Below are 25,865 nucleotides of genomic sequence, written 5' to 3'. Positions count from 1 at the left end.
AGCCCAGTGAGTAATAGTTTAAAGAAAAAGAAGAAAGTGATTACCATGTAAGTCTGGATATTGGTTACTTTTATGGTTGGGATGAGGGTATATTGATCAGGAGTGACACTGTTGGGAGACTTTTGGTACTGGTAATTCCTAGCTGAGTGGTAATTTCACAAGTGTTCCCTTTGTGATATTATGATGATGTACTTTTTTGGTTTTGATTTTTTTCTTTAATGTATCACATTGTAATTCATAATAGAAAGGGTTAAAAAATTAAAGACTCTCCAAATGACTCCCCATATATGAAATGGAGAAAAAGTCAAAGATCTCATGGTGACTTTCAAAGCCCTATAAATCTGGCCTGCTATTTCATCCGTTACCTCCTTTACTACTTCTTCCCTATTCCACTCCACTCCAGCCACACAAGTTTCTTTTATCTTTGAACATGCTAGAAATGCTGCTGTGACAGGGCCTTTCTGTTGCTCTCTTTCAGTACTTTCCTCAAGAGGCACCTTCATCATAGGGAAAATAGTTTAATATTACATCCTTCCTCCATACACTCTCTTCTCCATAATTGCTTTATTATTTTTTTTTGTAGCATTTACCAACTTTCTGTGTCATACTGTACAATTTTTTAAACTTGTCAGTCTCTTAACAAATGTAAGGCAGGGATACAGCTGAGGATTTTGGTATGTTTGAATATCTGTAGTATCCTCAGTATCTAGAGCAGTATCTGGTGAATAGTGGGTACCTGGAAGACTTTTATGGTAGGGATGAATGAATGAATTCCAGTCTAGACAGTAGTCCAAAGAAATAATGCTCATTGCTATCTTTTGCCGTTTTCCATTATCTGAAGTAATGTGTATTATTAAAGTAAAATAAATAAAACTCCTACAAAGAAGCAAACATTTCATATTTAGATAGTAGATTATATAGTTTAGGAATTTTACAAAATCTATAGCATTATATTTTGAACAGCTTAATTATATTGGATCATCTAATGTTTACTGTTGTGATAATCCAAAAATAAAGTGCTGTATTGTAGTGTGCTAATTTTTGTGCTTACTAAACTAGCAGTCATGGTGACCTTTACCTTAGAATACATGATCTAAGATGCTCTTGATTTGACAAATAAAAACAGACAATAGAGTTGAATCTATTCTGTGTCTGTATTCAAAATTAAGTAGCATATAAAGCTTAATAATAATATCATTTATTCATTGAAGTTTATTTAACTTGTTGAATTCCAGGCATTATATTAAGTGGGTTACATATATTGAATATATCTACTCTCATTTTATCTTCAAAACACTCTAAGAGGTAATTTAAAGAAAAGAAAACTGAAGCTTGAAAATGTCACAAAGTCATTTTTACAAGTGAGTGGTAGATCTGAGATGTAATATTAGGCTGCCATACACCATGCTATTAACCATTATACTATAAAGCAAAGGAATAATAGAGAATAGTAAGCAATTGACAAATCATTAATCACTTCTAAAAAATGTTGTTGTTGTTCAGTTGCCAAGTCATGTCCTCCTCTTCAAGATCCTATGCACTGCAGCACACCAGGCTTCCTTGTCCCTCACCATCTCCTGGAGTTTGCCCAAGATCATGCCCATTGAATCAGTGATGCCATCCAACCATCTCATCCTCTGTCACCCTCTTCTCCTTCTGCCTTCAGTATTTGCCAGCATCAGGGTATTTTCCAATGAGTCAGTTGTTTGCACCAAGTAGCTGTAGTATTGGAGTTTCAGTTTCAGCACCAGTCCTTCCAAAGAGTATTCAGGGTTGATTTCCTTTAAGATTGACCAGTTTGATCTCCTTGCATTCCAAGGAACTCTTAAGAGTCTTCTCCAGCACCACAGTTCAAAGCATCAATTCTTCAGCACTCTGCCTTCTTTATTGTCCAGCTCTCACATTGATACATGACTACTGGAAAGACCGTAGCCTTGACTATAGGGACCTTTGTTGGCATAGTGATGTCTTTGCTTTTTAACACATTAACTAGATTTGTCATGGCTTTCCTACCAAGGAGCAGTCGTCTTCTAATTTCATAGCTGCAGTCACCATCTGCAGTGATTTTAGAGCCCAAGAAGAGGAAATCTGTCACTGCTTCCACCTTTTCCCCTTCTATTTGCCATGAAGTGATGGGACTGGATGCCATGATCTTAGTTTTTTTTAATATTGAGTTTTAAGCTGGCTTTTTCATTCTACTCCTTCTCCTTCATCAAGAGGCTGTTTAGTTCCTCTTTGCTTTCTACCATTAGAGTGGTGTCATCCACATATCTGAGATTGTTGATATTTCTCCCGACAGTCTTGATTCAGCTTGAAACTCATCCAGCCTGGCATTTCACTTGATGTGCTCTGTGTACAAGTTAAATAAACAGGGTGACAATAAACAGCCTTGTCGTACTCCTTTCTCTATCCTGAACCATTCAGTTATTCCGTACAGGATTCTAACTGTTACTTCTTGACCCCCATACAGGTTTCTCAAGAGACAAGATAGACCAAATAAAATTGACTAATTTCCCATTGATTGGGAAAGTTAAACACTATGTGCTAAGTGGGAAGAAGAATAATAGTGAGCAAGTTAGATGCAGTTTCTACCATCAAGGAGTTTACTTTTTAATAGGAAAATTGTCTTCAGTTAATTTGAATTTAGAGATCAGATACCCATCTTTTAGTGTTTTATAAATGAATTAGCACTGGACTGAGCTCATCTGGAAATATTTATTAAACTAGTTAATGAAATTGAGATTTTAAGGGAAAAAAATCTAGATGGTAGTCCTGATGGGATGTTCTTCTATCCAGATGAAAACATATAAAGAACCATATGAAACCTTATGAAATTATGTTTACTGAAGGGGAATTATGTTAATTGAAGTATATTTGGAGAACACATTTTAAATCTTACCTATTTTTCTTAATTTTAGCAGCTTCATGGAGTTTGGCCACAAGATGTTGTTGATGGAACTTGTGTAGCAGTAAATAACAAGTATCGACTGATGGCATTTGGTTGTGCGAGGTAATTAATGTAGATGCCTGTATTTTAAGACTTATTGCCAAAAATAATTTTTTTAAAAAAACATAAGATGTTCTTATTAACACACTTAGGCACTCCTTTCATAATTTATGAATCAACCTTAATATAAAATGTAAAAGTATTTCAATTGAAGCAAACAAATATAAAGGGCAGATTTTGGAGATTGGGTGTTTTAACTTGTGAGCTTTTTTTCAGTGGTAGGAAATGGAGTCATAAGTTAAGAAGGTTAAATCAGTTAAAATTTAGGTTCTTTATTGTTTTAAATAACATCAGGAGGAGGTTTTATTTATTTTCGGCTGTGCTGGGCCTTCAGTTGCTGTGCAGGATTTTCTCTAGTTGTGGTGAGCGGGGGCCGCTGGACTTCTCATCGCAGATGGCTTCTCTTATTGTGGAGCACAGGCTCTAGGGGGCACAAGTTTCAACAGTTGCAGCACATGGGCTTGGCTCCTGAGCTCTAGAGTTATGGCACATGGGCTTAGTTGCTCTGCAGCATGTGGAAGCCTCCCGGACCAAAGATCAAACCTGTGTCTCCTGCAGATGGATTCTTTAGCTCTGAGCCGCCAGGGAAGCCCCTAATCCTTTCTTTTTAAGACATCAGTGTTGACTTGCCTTTGAATTAGTGAGTGTGCCTTAGTTAACAAGCAAATTTAAAGCTCATTTATAAAATCATTTTCTTACCTTGATTCAAATAATACAGGTTTTCAAAGTAAAATTGAATACCAATTCATTTTTAAAATAGCCTTACGGAAGATTCAGATTTTTCTCTCTCTTCCTCAGTCATTTTGGCAAGTTATATTTTTCTAGGAATTGGTTTCTTTCATATATACTGTCAAATTTATTGACATAGAGCTTATAATACCATTTGTAATTTTCATGTTGTAAAATAAAAACAAATGGGGAAGTGTGTAATCAAGATAGTCACAGTTTTACAAATAATTATAATACAAGCATCCATCTTTTCACAACTTGGTCAAGAAATAGAACATTGCCAGCCAATATAAATTTTATCACTCCTACTTCCTAATCATGACTCCCAGTCCCTTCCTAACTCATTTTGTCTTACATAGACACACAATCTTTAATCAGACGTGTGGGTAAATTAATGATAACTCCTCAATAAGATCTAAAACTCATTCATATTCAAACTAACCTGTTGCTGCTGCTGCTAAGTCGCTTCAGTCGTGTTCGACTCTGTGCGACCCCATAGATGGCAGCCCTCCAGGCTCCCCTATCCCTGGGATTCTCCAGGCAAGAAGACTAGAGTGGGTTACCATTTCCTTCTCCAATGCATGAAAGTGAAAGTGAAATCGCTCAGTTGTGTCCAACTCTTAGCGACCCCATGGATTGCAGCCTACCAGGCTCCTCCGTCCATGGGATTTTCCAGGCAAGAGTACTGGAGTGGGGTGCCATTGCCTTCTCCCAAACTAACCTAGTTGCCACCAAATTTCCTTTATATCTCTTTTTTACTAGTCAGAATCATTCAAAATTCATGAATTATATTTGGTTATCATTTCTCTTTAGTTACCTTTTGCCTGTAAAAATTCTTAGGTTAGTACAAAAGTAACTGCAGTTTTGGACAATGATTTTTAAATCATTATAACTAGGCTCAAACACATCTATATTAATCAAAATAGGAGCCATTACAATCAACACATTTTTGCCAGTGAGAAATAAGTTTATTTCTGTGGTGTAAAAACCTGTGCTTCAGAATTTGACAAACACTTAGAAAGCATTTTCTGTGTCCTGCTGGTTGTGGAAGCATTTTCCCTGCAAAAAAGGGGAGCTGCTTGAAGAAGTGGTAGTCAGTTGGGGAGAAGTCAGATGAATATGGTGGATGAAGCAAAACTTTGTAGCCTAATTCATTCGTCTTTTGAAGCGTTGATTGTGTGACATGTGAAAGAATTGGGCACATTCTATTGACCAGTGCTGGCTGCAGGCACTGCAGTTTTCAGTGCATCTCATTGATTTGCTGTGCATACTTCTCAGATGTAATGGTTTCGCTGGGATTTGGAAAGCTGTAGTGGATCAGACCACCACACAGTGACCATGACTATTTTTTTGGTGCAAGTTTGGCTTTGGAAAGTGCTTTGGAGCTTCTTCTCAGTTCAGCCACTGAGCTGGTCATCGCCAGTTGTGTAAAATCCACTTTTGTCGCATGTCACAATCTGATCTAGAAATAGTTAATTGTTGCATAGAACAAGAGAAGATGACACATCAGAACAATGATTTTTTGATTTGTGGTCAGCTCATGAAGCAGAAGGAAATGGCAACCCACTCCAGTGTTCTTGCCTGGAGAATCCCAGGGATGGGGGAGCCTGGTGGGCTGCCGTCTGTGGGGTCGCACAGAGTCAGACACAACTGAAGCGACTTAGCAGCAGCAGCAGCAGCATGAGGCATCCACTTATTGAGCTTTTTCATCTTTCCAGTTTGCTTCAAATGCCGAATGACTGTAGAACGATCGACGTTGAGTTCTTCGGCAACTTCTAGTTACAGGAGGATCAGCTTCGATGATCCTCTCAGTTGGTCGTTGTCAAATTCTGATGGCAGGCCACTGCACTTCTCCTTTTCAGGGCTCTCTTCTCGTTTGCAAAACTTAATTGAACCACCACTGCTCTGTATGTTCATTAGCAGTTTCTGGGCCAAATGCATTGTTGATGCATTGTTACTAGTTATCTCTGCTGCTTTACCATTTTGAACTTACATAAGAAAATCCCTCAAATTTGCTTCTTGTCTAACATCATTTTCCTAGTCTAAAATAAATATAAACAGCAAGTAATAAGTCATTAGCAAAAATAAATAAATAAATAAAGTGAAAAATGCCCATTAAAATGATGTCTAACATAACCACATTTATTTAAGAATATATTCCAGTATCAAACAGCAAAGTTCAGCAGTGCAAAACCGCAGTTACTTTTGTACTAACCTATAATGCCTTTGTTATTTTATGACATTAACTTTTTTTTAAGAGTCTAGGTCAGTTGTTTATGGAATATCCTACATTCTAAAGTGTCTTGTTATGTGTTCTCATAATGGCATTTAATTACTTTCTGTAATACCTGTTTGAACTTTGAAGGTGGTTCTTACTGAGCCATTACAGTCAAATGAGTAGGAAGCTCACAGACAGGCGCAGTGGTGGGTGTGCATTTCTACATCATCTACATTCAGGGCTAGCACCCAGGGGTCTAGCAAGGCCAGATTAGAATCCAGGATTTCAACCCTTTTTCCAGGATGAAAATGGAATCTTGGCCTTCAGCCTTTTAGTCACCTCAGTTTTCATGAGTTGGGGCAGAATCAGCCCTTCTTATGGCATGATCGTGGGTTAGGATGAAAGTTTTGTGATTATAGCTACGTGACATATCAGACTAGTGGCTTCTAGCCCTGATCTCTCAGCACTTACCAGGATGAATTACCTTAAACAATTAATCTGTCTATAGCTGGTGTTTTTAGAGTTCTCTAGAAAGTCACCTTTCTTTTAGGATACCAGTTTAAAACCTTATTCTTACCCTTGTATTTAAGGTTTGGTTAGATTCTAGTTAAACATTTTTGTCATAGGTGATGTTTTGTACAGCCTATCACATCATGTAGCAATAACATCAAGCTGTCTCAATATTGATGAGCTAAATTTGATTACTTATATTGATAATACCTGTATATATGTTTATTATAGAAGTTTTTTTTGCTTTGAGATTAGTAAGTGGCTTTTTAATTAAAAAAATACTTTAATGGTGAGCTTAGAAATGGAAAGAAAAATAAAGAATATAGGCACTATAAATACTTAAATTGTCAGTCTTTTGTAACTATTGACTGAACACCTACTTCTTATATTAGAAATATCTGGATTCCTTACTGACTTGTTAGAGCTCAGCAACCCAGAGTTAGCACTTGACAATTTGAGATGCAAAGCAAAAACAATACCTGCTAGCCACTTAGTGCTGTCTCTCTGCAAGGTATATAATTGGGCAAGTAGTCTGGATAGATATATGTTCCAGGCATTTGTCTTATGACAGGTTGGAATAACAGATGAGATTTTCTCTCCCACCTGAAATAGTCAAGAAAATGGACAAAAAGATGAAACAGATATTTCGAATTCAAGACATAGGACATCAGGCAGCAAAGGACAGTGATCCCTGAGAGATGAGAATCTAAATTTAAAAAAAAAAAACAAAAAACACAACTCTTCAGCTGGCCCAGTTTTAATTTCTTTGCGAGTTTCCAGCACATGAATGGGGAGACAGGGCCTGGCAGATTCCCTGGACTGAGTATGTGCAGATGAATGTCTGGGAGACCAAAGCAGCAGGGGATCACAGACCAGACATCAGAGAGGAGAGAGTGGCACAAAGAGAGAACTCAGAAAGCTATAGAGGTTTTCTTCTGAGTATTAAATTGAAATATGGAAGATAAAAGACCCAAATCAAATATTACAGAAGAAAAGATTAATATACTTGAAGAACATAGCAAGAGAAATGATACAAAATGAAACAGAAAAAAAAGGAATTTAAAAACAGAGCATCAGGGAGCTATGGGATAGCTTTAAGTGGCCTGTTATTGCAGGTGTTTTATTTAGTCCCATTCTGATCCTTAAGAAGAGTTGGGCCTGGCTGGAAACCAATCAGAACTGCTGTGAGGAGACCATCTGACTTCTCCTACCTTGAATGTGTATTAGGGTCAGAACATTCTGGCAGTCATATGCTTGGTGTCATCCTGGTGTATGCAGAAGCAGCCTTGGATTTAAATCACTTTAAAAACAACATTAATGTTAAATTTTGATCTGAGAATAGCCATGTAAGCAGAAATGATGTTTTTTATGATTATTATAGTTCAATTTTGAAATGTAGCTTAGATGTAATATACACACTCTATTTTGGTTTCTGGCCCTTTGTAAGTTTGACCCTTGTAAAAAAGTTTTTTAACAGAATCATAACACGTACCATAGATATAAGAGTATGTATAATGTATACATACAAAAAATAATATAAAATGAAAAATAAAATATTACCAGCATTGAACTCATGAAGCCCCTGCTTCCTCCTCTTCTTTCATATTCCTCTTTTTCTACCAGGGCAGTTACTAATCTGAACTTGTGTGCCCTAGCTCATTGTTGTATTTTTACCACAAATGTATTTACTATGTTTTGGATGTTTTTCACAGTATAGAAATGAAATTATACTAACACTATTTATATAGATATATAGATAGATGGGCGGGTAGAGAGATATGCTGTCCATTTTAAGGTATAGGACAAAAATTCATTTTCAGTACTATATGGTATACTATTATATGAATATATCCCAGTTTCCCTTCCCTGTCTCATCTGGACATGTGGATGGTTGGCATTTCTTTGCACTTACAGTCTTATAATGAACCTTGTATATGTCGCAAAAACAAGGATATTTCTGGGGTATATCTGTAGGTGAAATCGCTAGACTGTAGAATATGCATTTGTTTCATGTTATGAGATGACTGCAAATTATTTACAAAATGGTTGTATTCTAGTTTACACTCCTATCAGCAGAACATATTTCCATAGTCATGTTTTTTTATATTTGTATTTGTCTTTTTACACTGAAAATCTTTTTGATTTTCACAGTGGTTCTGTACAGGTTTATACAATAGATAACACCACTGGAGCCATGCAGCTGTCTCATAAACTAGAGTTAACAGCAAAACAGTATCCTGGTGAGTCCTCTTCTTTTTTTTTTTTTTCTTCTTAATTACAGATAATATGTGTAGTGAGTTTTGATTTGAATTAGATGATGGATGCCAAAGGCCAGGTATTATTAAAACATGTAACAACAATTCTCTCTGACTCAAGGATTTCTACATAACTAGAGCCTCCTGGGAGACCTCTTTTATCTCTTCCATTTAGTTTTCTTTATCCTCACTTAGTTGTAGTCCCTATGTTGCTTGTCTGGGCTTTGCTTTAGACTCTTTCCTAATTTCATTGCCTCTGTTATTTTATGCCTTCATTTCCATATAGTCATTCAACAAGCAATTATTGAGTACATACTATAGGCCAGACATTGTTCTAAATGCTGGTACACAGTAGTGAACAAAACAAAAAGTCTCTCTCAGAACTCCCTTCATGACTCTTAGGTAAATTCTGTCCACTGGAGTAAGGTAAAATCTGTTATTGGAAATGTTTTTGACTGAATCTAACAGAAAACCCAGATGGGGAAACAGTGGCTGACTTTATTTTTCTGGGCTCCAAAATCACTGCAGAGGGTGATTGCAGCCATGAAATTAAAAGATGCTTACTTCTTGGAAGGAAAGTTATGACCAACCTAGACAGCATATTAAAAAGCAGAGACATCACTTTGTCAACAAAGGTCCGTCTAGTCAAGGCTATGGTTTTTCCAGTAGTCATATATGGATGTGAGAGTTGGACTATAAAGAAAGGTAAACACCAAAGAATTGATGCTTTTGAACTGTGGTGTTGGAGAAGACTCTTGAGAGTCCTTGGGCCTGCAAGGAGATCCAACCAGTCCATCCTAAAGGAGATCAGTCCTGGGTGTTCATTGGAAGGACTGATGTTGAAGCTGAAACTCCAGTACTTTGGCCACCTGATGCGAAGAGCTGACTCATTTGAAAAGACCCTGATGCTGGGAAAGATTGAGGGCAGGAGGAGAAGGGGACCACAGAGGATGAAATGGTTGGATGGCATCAGCGACTCAATGGACATGGGTTTGGGTGGACTCTAGGAGTTGGTGATGGACAGGGAGGCCTGGCGTGCTGCAGTTCATGGGTTCGCAAAGAGTCGGACACGACTGAGCAACTGAACTGAACAGAAAACCCAACTTACTATCCCTTAAACAAATAGTATTTATTCTCTATAATGGCAAGAAATCCAAAGGTAAGCTGCTGTTGGCATTCATTTGTCCTTTTCTTTCATGATTACAGGTTAACTTCTAAGGCCCAAGCGTTAACTTCTTGAGTCAAGAAGAAAGGAGGAAAGAAAGCGTTTATATGTTTTCTGATCAGGAAAGCAGAAACTAGATTGAAATGAGTTCTTGCAGAGAGGATATCTGTTTGTTTCTTCCAGTCACCTAGGAAAACTACATTAGTCTGGAAGCCTTTGCATTATAGTCTCTGTTTGAGATTTTTTTCTTTTTTGAATCCTACAAGTTACACAGATTATAGATGAGCCTGAGGACTGGCTTGTTGCAGATTCTCAGGGGAGCTTCTTTATTTTCCATTCACTACCATGGGCAAAAACAGGAAAGTGCTTCTTGCTATTTTTTTCACCTTCTATGTGGTAGAGTTTATTTCTCACTCTCCCTTGAACATGGAATTGTATTCTCAGCATTACATGGGTATCTTCTATTCCCCATCTTGGCCAAGCTCTGAGTTTTATCTTCTGTTCCTCATATGCTGAGAGTCATCATAGGTGAAAGTCAGGTCTCTAGGTTATGGCAAAAAATTCAGGGCAACAGCAGTTTGTACACTCACTTACCTCCCAGTGTTTTTTAATATTTTGTAATATTTAAGTATTCTGTTTAACAATTTACTTGTTGCAGTGTGAAGAGTCATTCCAGCTATCAAAATTGCTATATTGCCAGAAATAGAAATTAGTTCCTTAAGTTTTTATCACTCTTATTGCATAGCTTTTAAAGGTTGCATTTTTTTTCTTATTTCCTAAAGAGTTTCTGCTGCAGCTGGCAGGAAGGGGTACTGTGTATTTTGATTATGTTTTCTAGCCCTTTTATCTTATTTCTTTTTTATCCATACTGATGATGTGATGTCTAGTACCATAGCTACCAGCCACATGTGGTTATTTAATGAAACTAAAATTAAAGAAAATCAAAATGTTTCTTAGTTGCCTCAGTCAGTTTAGTCGCTTAGTCATGTCTGACTCTTTGTGACCCCATGGACTGCAGCACACCAGTTTTCCCAATCAATCACCAACTCCCAGAGCTTGCTCATGCTCACATCCGTTGAGTCGGCGGTGCCATCCAGCCATCTTATCTTCCGTCTTCCCCTTTTCCTCCTGCCTTCAATCTTTCCCAGCATCAGGATCTTTTCCAATGAATCATTTCTTCGCATCAGTTCAGTTCAGTCGCTCAGTCTGACTCTTTGCGACCCCATGAACTGCAGCGCGCCAGGCCTCCCTGTCCATCACCAACTCCCGTAGCTTGCTCAAACTCGGGTACATCAAGTCAGTGATGCCATCCAACCATCTCATCCTCTGTCGTCCCCTTCTCCCCCTGCCCCCAATCGTTCCCAGCATCAGGGTCTTTTCCTCTTCGCATGAGGTGGCCAAAGTATTGGAGTTTCAGCTTCAACATCAGTCCTTCCAATGAACACCCAGGACTGATCTCCTTTAGGATGGACTGGTTGGATCTCCTCACAGTCCAAGGGACTCTCAAGAGTCTTCTCCAACACCACAGTTCAAAAGCATCAATTCTTTGGTGCTCAGCTTTCTTCATCGTCCAACTCTCACATCCATACATGACTACTGGAAAAACCATAGCTTTGACTAGATGGCCCTTTGTCAGCAAAGTAACGTTTCTGCTTTTTAATATGCTGTCTAGGTTGGTCATAGCTTTTCTTCCAAGGAGCAATCTTCTTTTAATTTCATGGCTGCAGTCACCATCTGCAGAGATTTTGGAGCCCAAGGAAATGAAGTCTGTCACTGTTTCCAGTTTTCCATCTATTTGCCATGAAGTGATGTGACTGGATACCATGATCTTCATTTTTTGAATGTTGAGTTTTAAGCCAGCTTTTTCATTCTCCTCTTCCACATTCATGAAGAAGCTCTTTAGTTCCTCTTCATTTTCTGCCATGAGTATGGTGTCATCTACATATCTGAGGTTATTGATATTTCTCCCAGCAATGTTGATTTCAGCTTGTGCTTCCTCCAGCCTGGCATCTTGCATGATTTTCTTCATACAAGTTAAATAAGTAGGGTGGCAATATGCAGCCTTGATGTACTTCTTTCTCAATTTGGAACCAGTCCATTGTTCCATGGCTGGTTCTAACTGTTGCTTCTTGATGTGCATACAGATTTCTCAGGAGCCAGGTAAGGTGGTCTGGTATTCCCATCTCTTTAAGAATTTTCCACAATTTGTTGTGATCCACACAGGCAAGGGCTTTAGTCAGTAAAGCAGAAGTAGATGTTTTTCTGGAACTCTTGCTTTTTCTATGATCCAACAAATGTTGGCAGTTTGATCTCTGGTTCCTCTGCCTTTTAAAAATCCAGCTTGAACATCTGGATGTTCTTGGTTCACATACTATTGAAGCCTCACTGGGAGGATTTTGAGCATTACTTTGCTAGCCTGTGAGATGAGTGCAATTGTACAGTAGTTTGGCATTGCATTTCTTTGGGATTGGAATGAAAACTGACCTTTTCCAGTCCTGTGGCCATGGCTGAGTTTTCCGAATTTGCTGACATATTGAGTGCAGCACTTTCATAGCATCATCCTTTAGGATTTGAAAGAGCTCAACTGGAACTCCATCACCTCCACTAGCTTTGTTCATAGTGGTGCTTCCTAAGGCCCACTTGACTTTACATTCTAGGATGTCTGGCTCTAGGTGAGTGATCACACCATCGTGGTTATCTGGGTCATGAAGATCTTTTGTGTATTGTTGCCACCTCTTCTTAATAGAAGAAGATTTTGCTTCTGTTAGGTCAATACCATTTCTGTCCTTAATTGTGCCCGTCACTACATGAAATGTTCCCTTGGTATCTCTAATTTTCTTGAAGAGATCTCTAGTCTTTCCCATTTTATTGTTTTCCTCTTTCTTTGCGTTGATCACTGAGGAAGACTTTCTTATCTCTCGGTGCTATTCTTTGGAACTCTGCATTCAGATGGTTTTATCTGTCCTTTTCTCCTTGGCCTTTTGCTTCTCTTCACAGCTATCTGTAATACCTCCTCAGACAACCATTTTGCCTTTGTGCATTTCTTTTTCTTGGGGATGGTCTTGATTACTGCCTCCTGCACAATGTCACAAACCTCTGTCCATAGTTCTTCAGGCACTCTATCAGATCTAATCCGTTGAATCTAGTTGTCACTTCCACTGCATAATCGTAAGGGATTTGATTTAGGTCATACCTGAATGGTCTAGTGGTTTTCCCTACTTTCTTCAATTTAAGTCTGCATTTGGCAATAAGGCATTCATGATCTGAGCTACAGTCAGCTCCTGGTCTTGTTTTTGCTGACTGTATAGAGCTTGTCCATCTTTGGCTGCAAAGAATATAATCAGTCTGTTTTCGGTATTGGCTATCTGGTGATGTCATGTGTAGAGTTGTCTCTTGTGTTGTTGGAAGAGGGTGTTTGCTGTGACCCGTGCGTTCTCTTGGCAAAACTCAGTTAGCCTTTGCCCTGCTTCAATACGTACTCCAAGGTCAAACTTGCCTGTTACTCCAGGTATCTCTTGACTTCCTACTTTTGCATTCCAGTCACCTATGATGAAAAGGACATCTGCTTTTTTTGGTGTTAGTTCTAGAAGGTCTTGTAGGTCATCATAGAACCGTTCAGCTTCACCTTCTTTGGGATTAGTGATTGGGGCATAGATTTGGATTACTGTGAAATCTCAGTTGCCTCTTCACACCTAAATGTTAAACAGCCTGATGTAGCTTAGTGGCTGTCTGTTAGACCAAGCAAATGTAGAATATTTACATCATTTCCGGAAGTTCTGCCGATCCTTTCTGTTGATTGTTTGACAACACTGTACTGAATTTTTCAGGTGGTTTCCTTTTCTCAGGTTCTTGGAATGCCAGTTTTCCCTTTAGTTATCTGCTAACTCCCGCTCTTGTGGTCTTTTTTATGGGAGAGGGGTGCCCTTTTGGATTATGTAACTTTTGGCTGTAAAGCTGCTTAAAGTGTTGGGAGACTTGTGTTGTCCTGCCTCTTGAACAGACATAATAAGCGTCTATGTTTTCTTCTGGCTTCACTGGCTGATTTTTACAGGTGGCAGCACATCAGGAGTCCTTACATGATCATCAGCTTCCATTCTGATTCTCAGACTCATGTTGCTCTGAAACCCCTTTTTTTGTCTTTGTATAAGGATGTGAGACCCCCAACTCCCTAGTCACAGCTAGGTTCCATTCCAGCCTTCTGTCCCTATATTTACAACTGTTTTCACCTCATCACTTCCCACTCTTCACACCTAGGCTGCCTTAATTCAAGCACTAACTGGTCTCACTTTTGGTTTTCTTCCTTTGGCTCCTGGAGATTGTCCTTTCTGTCTTGCAAATTCAACTGTAACAGCAAGTTTGGGGGTTATTTTTTATATTTTTCTCATTATGCAAATTATCACAATCTAAGTTTATGATATGTTACCAGCTAGATAAATTTTCTGTATTCCTGCCACTTGAAAATTAAGTTAACCATCATTACTATTTTATTGTACACCTCTGTACCTAGATTTTTTTAACATGTGTACAATGCTTGGAAAATATGTATATATGTGTGTATGTAGATATAGATACAGATACATATGTGGGATAATAGGAATACTGTTTATAAGCTAAAACACTAGCAGCTTTTTGTGATAGTAAATATACATCTAAACTTTATTTTTTTTCTTGCACATGTAATTGCTTTCGTTTTGTAAGCTTTGATTTTAGTTTGTACATTTTTTTCTTGGTTTGGTTTTAAATTTCTCTCCTAGGTGTGTAAAGTATACTAATAAGATATGTTTCTTATACATGTTCCCATTTTTATATACATAAATAACAGTTATTCATATACCTGAATTATGGTGCGAAATGCTAATGTGGGGATTCAAACATAGGCAGAGGGGAAAAAGTTCTTACTCTGTTAACCAAGCCTGTCTTCTGTAGGCTAATATCTGTATACTACCCCTTTGCAGCAGATGTATTTACAACAAAAATTTATTAATACTGCAGATGTAAAGAACTGTAATTGTAAAGAAGGTCATACAGATCTTTTTGAATTCCTGATGGGAAATGCTGATATGTTTCATTTAACTCTGCAGTAAAGAAACTTGGATTTTACTATGCAATGAAATTTTCTCCTTTAGTAATTATATATAGGGTTAGAAGAAGTATTATTAGTTAAAAGAAGGTGTAAGCATCTATAGTCCTGAAGCTGGAGTTTTCCTACTTAATCCTAATATAAGGTTAAACTTCAATTTAATTTGAGTCCCTTTGATATTACTGATAGAACATGGAGATCATGGTAAAATATTTTACATTTTGAAACACCTCATACTTTGTAGAGTACTTTGATATTGTATTGAATCATTCAAGGGAAATATTATTCCCATCTTAGAGAAACTGATTTTCACAAAGCCAAAGAGTTTTTAAGACCACACAGTTGTATCAATAGTTATTTAAGCTAATAGTGGCCAGAAATGCTTCTGGGTTCTTACGAATCACTTGGGTACAGAGTTTGTTCTGCTTAGATCAGGCCCGGGCTGATGATCATACTGATTTTAAATAGCCCTAAATGAACTGAATTCATTTCATTGAAGCAGACATGCCTTTCTGCTTGTTTCAAGTTGAAGATAGAGGCTGTAGAAAGTACTAAGTATGAAACAGTCGTTTATCCTTAACTTTTCTGTGGTTTCTTAACAGACATTTGGAACAAAACAGGAGCTGTTAAGTTGGTCAGATGGTCTCCTGACAACAGTGTTGTAATAGTGACCTGGGAATATGGAGGCCTTTCTTTATGGAGTGTATTTGGAGCCCAGCTGATTTGTACACTTGGAGGAGATTTTGCGTGAGTCAATAAATTTTGGACCAGAGAACTCCATTTTCTCTGAGATAATACACACACACACGCACACGCACACACACACACACGGAAACTTTGTCATACAGCTACCAGTTTGCCTTATTTGACTCTTACCCCAAAACAGTTTATAAGGTTCAGAATTAATTTATTCAGAATGTATCAATTCCTTGTACATCCATCCTCTTTCAGTTGTTGTTCATTCAGTAAAAATGCATTTATTTATCGAATTCCTGTTGTGTATGTGATAAATGTTTGATTCAAGGCTAAATCACACATGAATCTGTGTTCAAGTAGCTTATTATCTAATAAGAACTGTAAACTATATATATAAGTAGGCAGTAGGAAGTGAAAAATTACGTTATCTCATTGAGTTAATATAGGTTCTCTGTGGGTTGATAAAAGTGGGTTAATATCTCTGCCCGTTTCATATGCTACCCTGAACTTTAGTCCTGACATAATGAACACACCTGCCCAAACTGCATGACCCTGTCAAGAAATTATTTAGTACCTGGAAGACTATATCTCAGTGACATACCTAGGTATATTGACCAGGAGTCTCATATTTCACACAGTATTGTGTATTTCTCTTTCAAAGGAACAAAATAATTGTTTTAAAAATTAAAGCTAAATGTTGTATGCAATTAGAAGATTCTTTTTAATTTTCTGTTCTGTTTCAGTTATAGATCAGATGGTACCAAAAAAGATCCCCTTAAAATCAACTCTATGGTAAGTTCTTTCTATAAAATATTGATACAGTGTGAAAAACTTGTTTTTTTTCTTCTCCCTGTTTTCCACTCATAGTGACCTGATAAAATTAAAAAGCTATTCTGGTCTCATGAGACTCTTCTTACACAGTTCTTGCTTTGATGAAAGTGTTATCTTTAACGGTCTGTCTTTAATAGGCTATCTAATTTTCATTGTTTGATTTTTATTTTTGTTTTGATGTGTCCAGCAAGCCCTATCATCTCTGTGAACACAGTGACTGTTCAGATCAGGCGTTTGTTTTTCCAAAACATACCTGCATTTCTTCTGTGACTCGGCACCCACTTCCCCTAACCTCCTTTCTTTTAATGTGAAGTGCTCGTTGGGTCTTTTTCCTGGAGGACATGTACATTATTTGAGCATATTTTAAACTTTTTCCGTAGACATATATCAAAAGAATTATAGTCCTTGTTGTAATAGTATTTTTACCATCAGTTTTCAACAGCTTCTATAGAAAGCAGTGAGGTATAACTACCCTGTCTTTACATAAAGACATTTTCTTACTATAGCCCTCTCCGTACTATCTTTGTGAAATTAGTGGCTTGTGAGGCTTAGGCTTATCACTACCTTTCTCTCCTGCTCCACAGAGGAAGGCATTTTCTGATTGTGGGTTTCTTGAAGAATTTAAACTGCCGTGGTTGCCTTGAACAGAGGTTCCCAACCTTTCATCACCAAGGATCCCATTTGATGGCTCTCCGCACCTTCATACTTTTAAGTTTTCAAACACCATTTCTGTGACTGCCGATCAGTGCTTCTAAATGGCACTCAACAACTGGTGTTACCAGCCTCACTAAGCTGATATTTTAATCACAAAGAATCTAAGCATTTTAGCTAACTTGTGCAACTGAAACTTTTCATAAGAAAGCAGAACTTCTGAAATTTTGCAGCAATTCATGGACTTCTCCTCCCCTCATTAGTATTTTCTTGGCCTTGCAGGTTGGGAATTACTACTCTTCCCATGATTTTTTTTTTTTTTTTTAAGTGACTTTAACAATCATGAAATCTAGTTATAGAATATTAAAACTGACTGGGCCTGGTTAATTTCTTTGAGCTCTGTCATTTTATAGAGGAAGAAACATACCCCCTGTGAAACCAAATAGTTTGGCCAAGTTAGTACAACAAGATGGTAGCCAAGCTGCAGTGGAAACCCTAGTCTCATAGTCCAGTCCATTGTTCTTTGTTCTGTACAAGATTGTATCTGTTTCAGTGCTTGTTTGTCAAGCTTCAGCTATGTAATGTGGATCTTGTCTCTGAGGAAGTTCTTTGAGAGGCAGTTAAATTAATAGAAAAGTTACAGAGAGCAGTAGGCATTTCTTAGGATTTGTAGCTAGGATTGGTATGTAGTGTTTTCACTATTCTAGGTGGAGAGCAGTGATGGTTTCTACTGACAGTCTAAGATATAGTAGATGTAGGTATATGATTCTTGTCTGTGTTGTTTGTCATCATATCTCCAGCCTTCAGAAGTAATTAATAATGCTTATTGTTGGTTATTTGAGAATTTAAATATTTAAAACCAGGAAAAAATAACAAATTTTCTATTGCTTTGATTCCCCCCCCTTCTTTTTCTCGCCCCCTCTTTTCCCAAGAGCTGGGGTGCTGAAGGCTATCACCTCTGGGTAATCAGTGGATTTGGTTCTCAAAATACTGAAAATGAGTCTGACTCCAAGAGTATCGTTAAACAGCCTGGTATTCTACTGTTTCAGTTTATCAAGAGTGCACTCACTGTAAACCCTTGTATGGTAAGTTTATTTAATTAAAACTCTGTTTGGTTTTGTTTTTAATGGCTTTCATGTTAGAATATCAGACGCAGATATATCCTTATGACACGGATATGTTGCATGTACTCCTAAAATTGGCATATGATCTTCTTTTGCATATTTTCTGTGATTATTAGGTTTCTTTTTAATTTATATTAAATAATACCCCCACATTTTATTTCTGAGCAGGATTAGCTTTTGGAGGGGGTAGGCCGCAGGATCTTAGTTCCCTGACCAGGGATCAGACCTGAGCCCTCTGCAGTAGATGCACTGAGTTGTAACCACTGGACCACCACGGCAGTGCCATGCTTTTTTTTTTTTTAAGTAGGATGATAAGAAACTTGAGGAAAAGCAGTGTTTACAGATTTAGTTGAATAACTTGAATAAAATTTAGTCTTAATAGCATTTCCCAAAGTGTGTTCCACCAGGCACAATTTGTGAGAAATATAAATAGCAATTACGTAGAATAAGAAAAAGTTCTGTTGTCTAGTGTGAAATAAAGGAGTTAAACAAAGCTGTAGAGATTTCTTTAGCATAGGAATCTAGTCTTTAATGTGCTGATGTGCATCATAAAAGTCCAGGAGTTGGTATATAAAAAGCAGTATTTCCCAAGCTTACTTACCTATGAATTTTTAAGGAAGACCTGCAAGAAAATAAGCCTAGAATCCTGCTTTGGGAAACACTGCCCCAAATTATAACATAAATTCATGTTTATCAGTCTGAAATAAGATACTAATATGCTATATTGTTTATATGTAATAATAGTATATATTACATGATAGAAATGCATATCTTAGTATCTGCCATCAATGGGTTTTTAAATATATGGTGCAACCAGTTTCTAATTAAAATTTACAACACACTGAGAAAGAATGAAAATACTGTGGATCTCAGACTTTATTATTGTAGTTGAATAATAAGAAAAGAGTAGAGGATTTCTTCATCTGCTCCCTCATCCAAAATAATAATATAAAAGCACCCTGAGTTTAATGTCAAGATGATGTTTGGACTACAGTGGGAAGATGAGGGGTAGGGGTGCTGATCTAATTTTTAAAAAATAGTGAGTGAATAATCTGCCTATGTTTGAAAACACTGGTCTTTCACAAAAGTAGAAACTTTCTGTCTAAATGTCTTCAGAGCCTGGCACATCCCTTGGTACTAACCAAGCATTCACCAAGCAATTATTGAATTGTTCTGAACCAGGACCACAGACGTAGGCTACTCTTCCTCTTCCCCATGATTTAAAAGATCCTCCAGAATCCAGTTATCCCTGTGTCTAATCCACTCCTTGCCATGTGGGCACATGGGTGAGCATATACACAAAGTGTCTGACCAGGCATGTTTTCTTATCACCATTCATGAGATACTTTATATAAAACTACTTTGTAAACTGTAGACAGTGAGTAGTTTTATTCAGTTTTCAGATGGAAAATCTCTCATAGCATTGCCATTTTGAAGTAGTTACAAAAGATACTGCTACAGCAGTTGTAACCCTGGGCATGTTTTGGAATCTATATGATAAAACAAACTTTAATAAAGATTTTTTTACACTGGGAAGAAATCATTAAAATGTTGCCTGTTAGTCTTAAATGTAACAGTGTGAGCAATTTTTATGTAGTCTTGTCCTCTGTGAGGAAAATCAATGCTGAAATGTATGGTATATTTCCAGCAATAAAACTAAATTGACATATTACTTACTTTCCCCTACCTTATATTGACTTGTTTTTATTTGCTTTCCTTCCCTCTGTTTCCTTTTCCCTCATCTAGAGTAACCAAGAGCAAGTGTTGCTTCAGGGAGAGGATCGATTGTACTTGAACTGTGGAGAAGCCTCACAGAGCCAGAATCCCAGGAGTTCTTCAGCTCACTCTGATCACAAAACCTATCGGGAAAAGAGCCCATTTGCAGATGGCGGTTTAGAGTCTCAGAGTTTAAGCACTTTACTTGGTCATCGGCATTGGCATGTAGTACAGGTAAGTCTTCAGATGCTGTTGACTTAGTCCTTGCTAAGACAGCACCTGAAACAGATTTTTGAGTAATTCATTTGCTGCTTTAGAGAACTGAGGAACTTTCTAACCTTTTTTGACTGTCACGTCTCTCTTCTGCTTTTCTGTGCTCTTGTCCTCTTGTCTTCTCCTTTCTTTGCCCTTGATGTAGATTGTATTCCCACCTGCTTTAAGTCTATTAGTAGAAGTTTATGCTTTGCCCTTTTACTGTGCAGGACTGTTTATTTTACTCCCAGCCTTCTTTTGGTATAAGTTTAGCTCTAGATTTGCAGAAGTAGAAGTGTGGTAATTTCATGAAAAGTGACACTGTCAATTAGTCCCTTGTCCAGATGATCTTGTAGTCCTAATGGGTACACATTGAGGGTAATTGCCTGACTTTGGACCCAAGTTGAAGACTTGTGATTAGTCTAGAACATTATTGTTAATAATTTTATTGTTACTCGGTCTTGCTCCAGATTATTTATTCATTCTGATATAACTTTCAAATTAGTGGTTTCTTTTAGTAATTCTGATAAGTTGACATTTAATATAGAAAGTAATTCTGAGTTTTGGAAACAAAATTAATTTGGACAAATTAGTAAATTGAAGTTTCTTGGAAGAAACTTTCATACATATTTCAGAGTCCTGAGTTTTCTTCCCAGTTTTGTCACCAAAGTATCTTAGGTACATCAGAGTCTACTCTTGAGTTAGTTTCTTTTAGTCATTGTCTATTTCCACAATTCTTTGTCTTCTACATTCTATACTTTTTACCTTACTAGCTTACTTCACCTCCCATGTTATTTTCAATTGACTTTGAGTGGAGATAATGAGAGATAGAAGAATGGTCACTGTGTGAAAAATTAAAGGAAGAATATCTCCTACATTGACATGTGGTATACACTAAAATAAAATGTATTTAACTTACACTGATAAATTCATAAAATCAATGTGCATACCATTTTATAATTAGTAACAGTTATTAAATAAAACTGCATCAGCTACTTCCTTGACTAAAATTTTCCACTGCTCCCTTCTCTCCTATAGCCATTTCTCTGCTATTTTCATTCCCCCATACTTTGAACTATTCATTCTACACTGACCTAGCATGAATGCCAGTTCTGCCTAGCCAGGTCTGTGTTGCCAGAGAGCCAAGTAGAGCAGAGGATCGAAGAAGGTAGGTCTGGAACTCAAAAATCCATCAGGCAATAACAAAAATGGAATTTCCTTCCAGCTCAAAAATTCAGTGATTCTGTGATTCACAGCCATATATGAAGTATCCTGTGTTAGAAGCATATAACACTGCTTTTACAACTTCAGACAAATAGGTGCTAGCAAGATTCTTTCTGTCATTCTGTTTTTTAGATACCTAAAATATTCAGAAAGATAAACTTAACTCTAGCTTTACCTAATGGTTTCCATTTCATTAAAGCTAATAAAAATAATGCTAGAGTTGTTGTTTCCCCCCAAATTAAGTTATAATGGACTCATAGAATTTTTAGAGCTGGAAGGACCTTAGCAATCATGTAGTCCGACTAGATTTTATACATGAGGAAATTGAAGCTCAGGGAAGTTAGGTGACTTGCCCAAGGTCACACAGCAGAATAGTGGCAGACTTGATCCTTACCATGATACCAATTAAGGGAATAATAGAACCTATCTTAAAACCTAGGTACTAAATGTTGAAGCATATAATATACTGCTGACTTTGATCTATTAATAAAACCTAGCATGTGCCTACTTGGCATTGTTTTTACTTTTAGTTGCCCTATGCTTTGTTTGCTGGTAATCCAGCCACAAGGGTCAGTGCAATGTTTTGGTGGTGTGTGCTTGGTAATGTGGTTTACAGTGTCCATATAATGTTAATGCTTTACCTTCCAGACATTTTAGCCTTTAGTAAGTATTCCCTGAAGAAACATGGGTGCCTGTTTAACTCCGCCTTCAACACATACTCTTGTCCAGGAGCATGCCTGCCTCCTCCATCACAGTGGCTTTGTTTGAGTGATTAATACTTTGTATGCTTCTTGTACAGCTTAGAGTTCATGAGATGAGCTCAACTAATTCTGCTGCTCTGTCTGTTCCCCATGTAGACTACTGAGTTTTTTGTTTGTTTGTTTAAGCTTTCTACCTTATACTCATTAGTTTCCTGGTCAGAAGATTTTATGTTAATTATGTTTTCTCCTTTAACAAAAATAACACAAATGCATACTTGTCAGAAGCAGGGTAATGTATCAGGCACTTTGTTAGTGAGGTCAACAAAGAGGATTGTAAAGGCTATTTAATTTATAAATGATTTGCTCTCATTCCTACAATGTGAATCAAATGTTCCAGGTATTTGGCACAGATCAGATCTCCTAGGATGATGGTTTTCACAATCTCACCAGATACAGACAGAAGCAAATCTGAGGAGGAGACAGGGTTTTAGCAGAATGACTTTAAAGGGAAAAAGGCAGATTTAGGTTCTATGAGAGATGGAAAAATCCTAAGATGTTAAGAGTAGAGATTCTGTAGCTTAGCACTGGGTTTCTCAGTGGTGTGACATGACTTTGGTGCCCTGAGTATGCAGTCCTGACCTGAGTTTCTTCATCATTCATTAGCCACCTCTTTTCTTAGTTTTGCCATTTTCTGTTCTCAGTATTAGAGATGGAACTCAAAGTTCAGGTAATATGTAGATCTCCTGGGGAAAATAAAAGTTTTTGTTCTTATTTCATAGTATCTTTAAGACATAAATTTGTATAAATAAAGCTTCAATGCAAATTTTGAAAGCAAACCATTTGCCATTTGTGGCATCTCATATACTTTTGGAGGATAAAAGAATAAATTATTTTCTCTTAGAGATATTCATCAGAGTGATCAAATGATAAGATTTAACCTTGGTTCCTATGATTAGAAACTCTTCATGTTGGAATCCACTTTGGCAGTGAGATCTCACTTCCCACTTTACCCACTCACACATTTCATAAATACTATGAAATACCAAGGTTTGGGGGAAGTGGGACATTTTGGAGTTATTTTGTTTTTTCAGTGTCTTGGGAGCTAGCTCAGTTGTGCTCCAGGAACATCCTTCTTCAAGTGACTATTTTTATTTTCTTCATTCAAAAAAAGAATTTCACTTACAGCCCCCTACAAAACTACTTTCAAATTTTACTTTGCCACCTGATCATTACCTCAGATTATCATTATTCTGAACTAATTTCACCCATCATAATGAATTTTACTAGTTGGCCTGAATGGTACAGCATATCTGTTAAGATACAAGTTAAGCATTCTTCAAGTATATCTATCACTGAATTCTGTAAGGTAGGCATCCACACATCAGCAGTTCTGGGGTTAAGAACTTCCTAATGTACTAAAAGCTAATAATTTATTTATATTTTAGGTTGACTAACTGGATAGTAAGTGAAGTCTAACAAAAATAGTTTTATGAATAAATTTTATCAAGATTAATACAGATGTTTTCAGCAGGTTTTTTGGGTTTTGTTTTTTTTTTTGCTTGACTTTGGTTTCATCTTCACATTACACAAAGAAGCTTATTGAATTTGATTGCATTTACTTGGCTTTTTCATTTGGCTTTCCTTTTTTAAATATGTAATAATTTTTCTTTGAGTAAAAGGAAAATAAATAAATTGAAGGTTCTGTAGTTATTCCGGGAACAGAAGATTTTTCCTTTGTTCTGTTGTTCTGTTAATTTTCACCCTTCATTCACCACATGCTCATGAAACTATTTAATCAGCAGACTAAGAGAGAGGTCACAGTCTCAATAAAGCTAGACTTGACTTAATCTGCATTGATATCTCACAGAGGATTTTTTAAGTTTAAAATTTTCATTAGAGTAATAAAATGACACCATGTACAAAAATAAGACAGCATGGAAAGATACATCTATTGCTGATGTTGCAGATGAAGAGTTCATATCTGTAATATATTAAAGTACTTGTAGGTGAACAAATAGCTGTGACTTATACACACTCTTACATGTACATGGCTGTTTAGAGACAGAATAAAAATAACCAGTTGTTTCCCCTGAGCAGTGATGTGAGAGAAGAATTTCAGTTTGTACTTTGTGTACTTTTATATTGTTTAAAATTTATAAGCATGCATTGCTTTTTTAATCAGAAAAATATAAAAATAAGAAAGAGAGTTCTATTTTAAGGGAAAAAAAAACTCTTGCTGAGGCTCTGATTTTATTAGATAAGATTTTAGGGATGGTTCATATCAGCAAAACCAGACTGTTCATCTACACGATTCTTGGCTACCATTGTAGATGCTTCTCTAAATATCTTTTGTCATTCTGTTATTTATTGAGTGTTCAATATTTAAAACAAACAAACAAAAACAGTATAGAGAAAAAAGAGGAAAGCCTGATGTCTAGAAACATATAATGAAATGGATAAGATAGGAGATATGCAATATTGGTTGCTAGGTAATACTCATTATTTGGGAGCACTTTCAACATTACAGGAAAATTAATCTCATATTATGATGGTAATGCTTTACATTTAAATAGAGTAAACATTTCAAAAGTCTTACAAACTGATGTGTTATTTCCTAGATTTCCAGCACCTATCTAGAGAGCAATTGGCCTATACGGGTGAGTTATTTGTTACTTTGTTGGTGTTAACTTTCATTGGCTGGCATGTGCTGCAAGAGGTATTCTGGGGATTGAGCCTTTCAGTGGGTGCATTGATAAAAGTTTCAGTACTTGATTCCTTGTACGTTGTTAGTGTAAATCTATAATTTTGTTAAATATAATTTAAATATGATTTTTGAATTTAGCATTTTACATTTAATTCACTTAGCAAATGTTTATTAATAGTCTGCCATCCTGACATAATTCTTAGCTCTTTATGTCTGAATAAAAAATTCAAGGAAGAGATCTTAATTTTTTTAAATTCAGTTTTCAGCTATTGATAAGCTTGGCCAGAATATTGCTGTTGTTGGCAAGTTTGGTTTTGCACATTACTCTTTACTCACCAAAAAATGGAAGCTTTTTGGAAACATTACCCAGGTTAGTCTTTTTGAAATTAAAAACCTAATTCTCAAAGTGTGGGAGAACTACAATATGAAATAAGTATAGAGTAAACCACTGTTTTCTTACTAAAAAGTAAAATCAAAACATTACAAAATGACTGAATTATGTCCAGGGTCAGTTCTGATAAGGTACTTGGTATTTGATAATGGATCTTTTGTATTGAGATAATTATTGTTCAGTTGCTAAGTTGTATCCAACTCTTTGCAATCCCTTGGTCTGCAGCATGCCAGGCCCTCTGTCCCTTACCATAGCCTGGAGTTCACCCAAGTTCATGTCCATTGAGATAGTTGGTTTGTTTTTCATTCTTGTTAAGATCAGACGCTAACCCTGTAATTGAGAATGTACTCTTCCATTTCAGGTTGAGTTCATCAGATATGATTGGAATAAATCTCCACAAAATTTGAGGTCATTCCCTGCTTGTCTGTGTACAATATAAACATTTGGGTAGCATATAAACATGCGTTTGGATTTTGCAAGAATCAAATAGGAGGAAAAGAAAAGGAAGTTTTTTCTTCCTACTAGGTGCCTACTATGTACCAGGCACTTTTTATATATCTCATTGATCTTAGTAACAACCCAGTGAGGGCACTACTTATTACCATTTTATA

The 25,865-nt window shown here is 36.8% G+C and overlaps 1 protein-coding gene across 10 annotated transcripts in view; it reads left to right on the top strand.

Moving 5' to 3' along the window:
- The window catches only part of RIC1 (RIC1 partner of RAB6A GEF complex), a 158,769-nt gene that overhangs the window by 73,351 nt on the left and 59,553 nt on the right, over window positions 1–25,865 (top strand). For 9 of the 10 annotated variants that reach the window (XR_014056881.1, XR_014056895.1, XR_014056901.1 and 6 more), the window contains 8 exons: window positions 2,919–3,010; window positions 8,616–8,704; window positions 15,567–15,711; window positions 16,404–16,452; window positions 18,075–18,227; window positions 20,013–20,216; window positions 24,778–24,816; window positions 25,123–25,233. Coding sequence is in view for 6 of the 10 variants with exons in the window: in XM_081500979.1 (XP_081357105.1) it covers window positions 2,919–3,010; window positions 8,616–8,704; window positions 15,567–15,711; window positions 16,404–16,452; window positions 18,075–18,227; window positions 20,013–20,216; window positions 24,778–24,816; window positions 25,123–25,233 (882 nt within the window). In the remaining 4 variants the exon portion in view is untranslated. The remainder of the gene's footprint in view (window positions 1–2,918; window positions 3,011–8,615; window positions 8,705–15,566; window positions 15,712–16,403; window positions 16,453–18,074; window positions 18,228–20,012; window positions 20,217–24,777; window positions 24,817–25,122; window positions 25,234–25,865) is intronic. The other variant, XM_081500986.1, reaches the window with a different exon arrangement.

Source organism: Giraffa tippelskirchi, chromosome 1 (assembly GCF_054371585.1).
Source record: "Giraffa tippelskirchi isolate mGirTip1 chromosome 1, T2T-mGirTip1v1.2.pri, whole genome shotgun sequence".
NCBI classification, from domain to species: Eukaryota; Metazoa; Chordata; class Mammalia; order Artiodactyla; family Giraffidae; genus Giraffa; species Giraffa tippelskirchi.
Note: the sequence above shows the minus strand (reverse complement) of the source record. Positions and strands in the feature narration are given on the sequence as shown.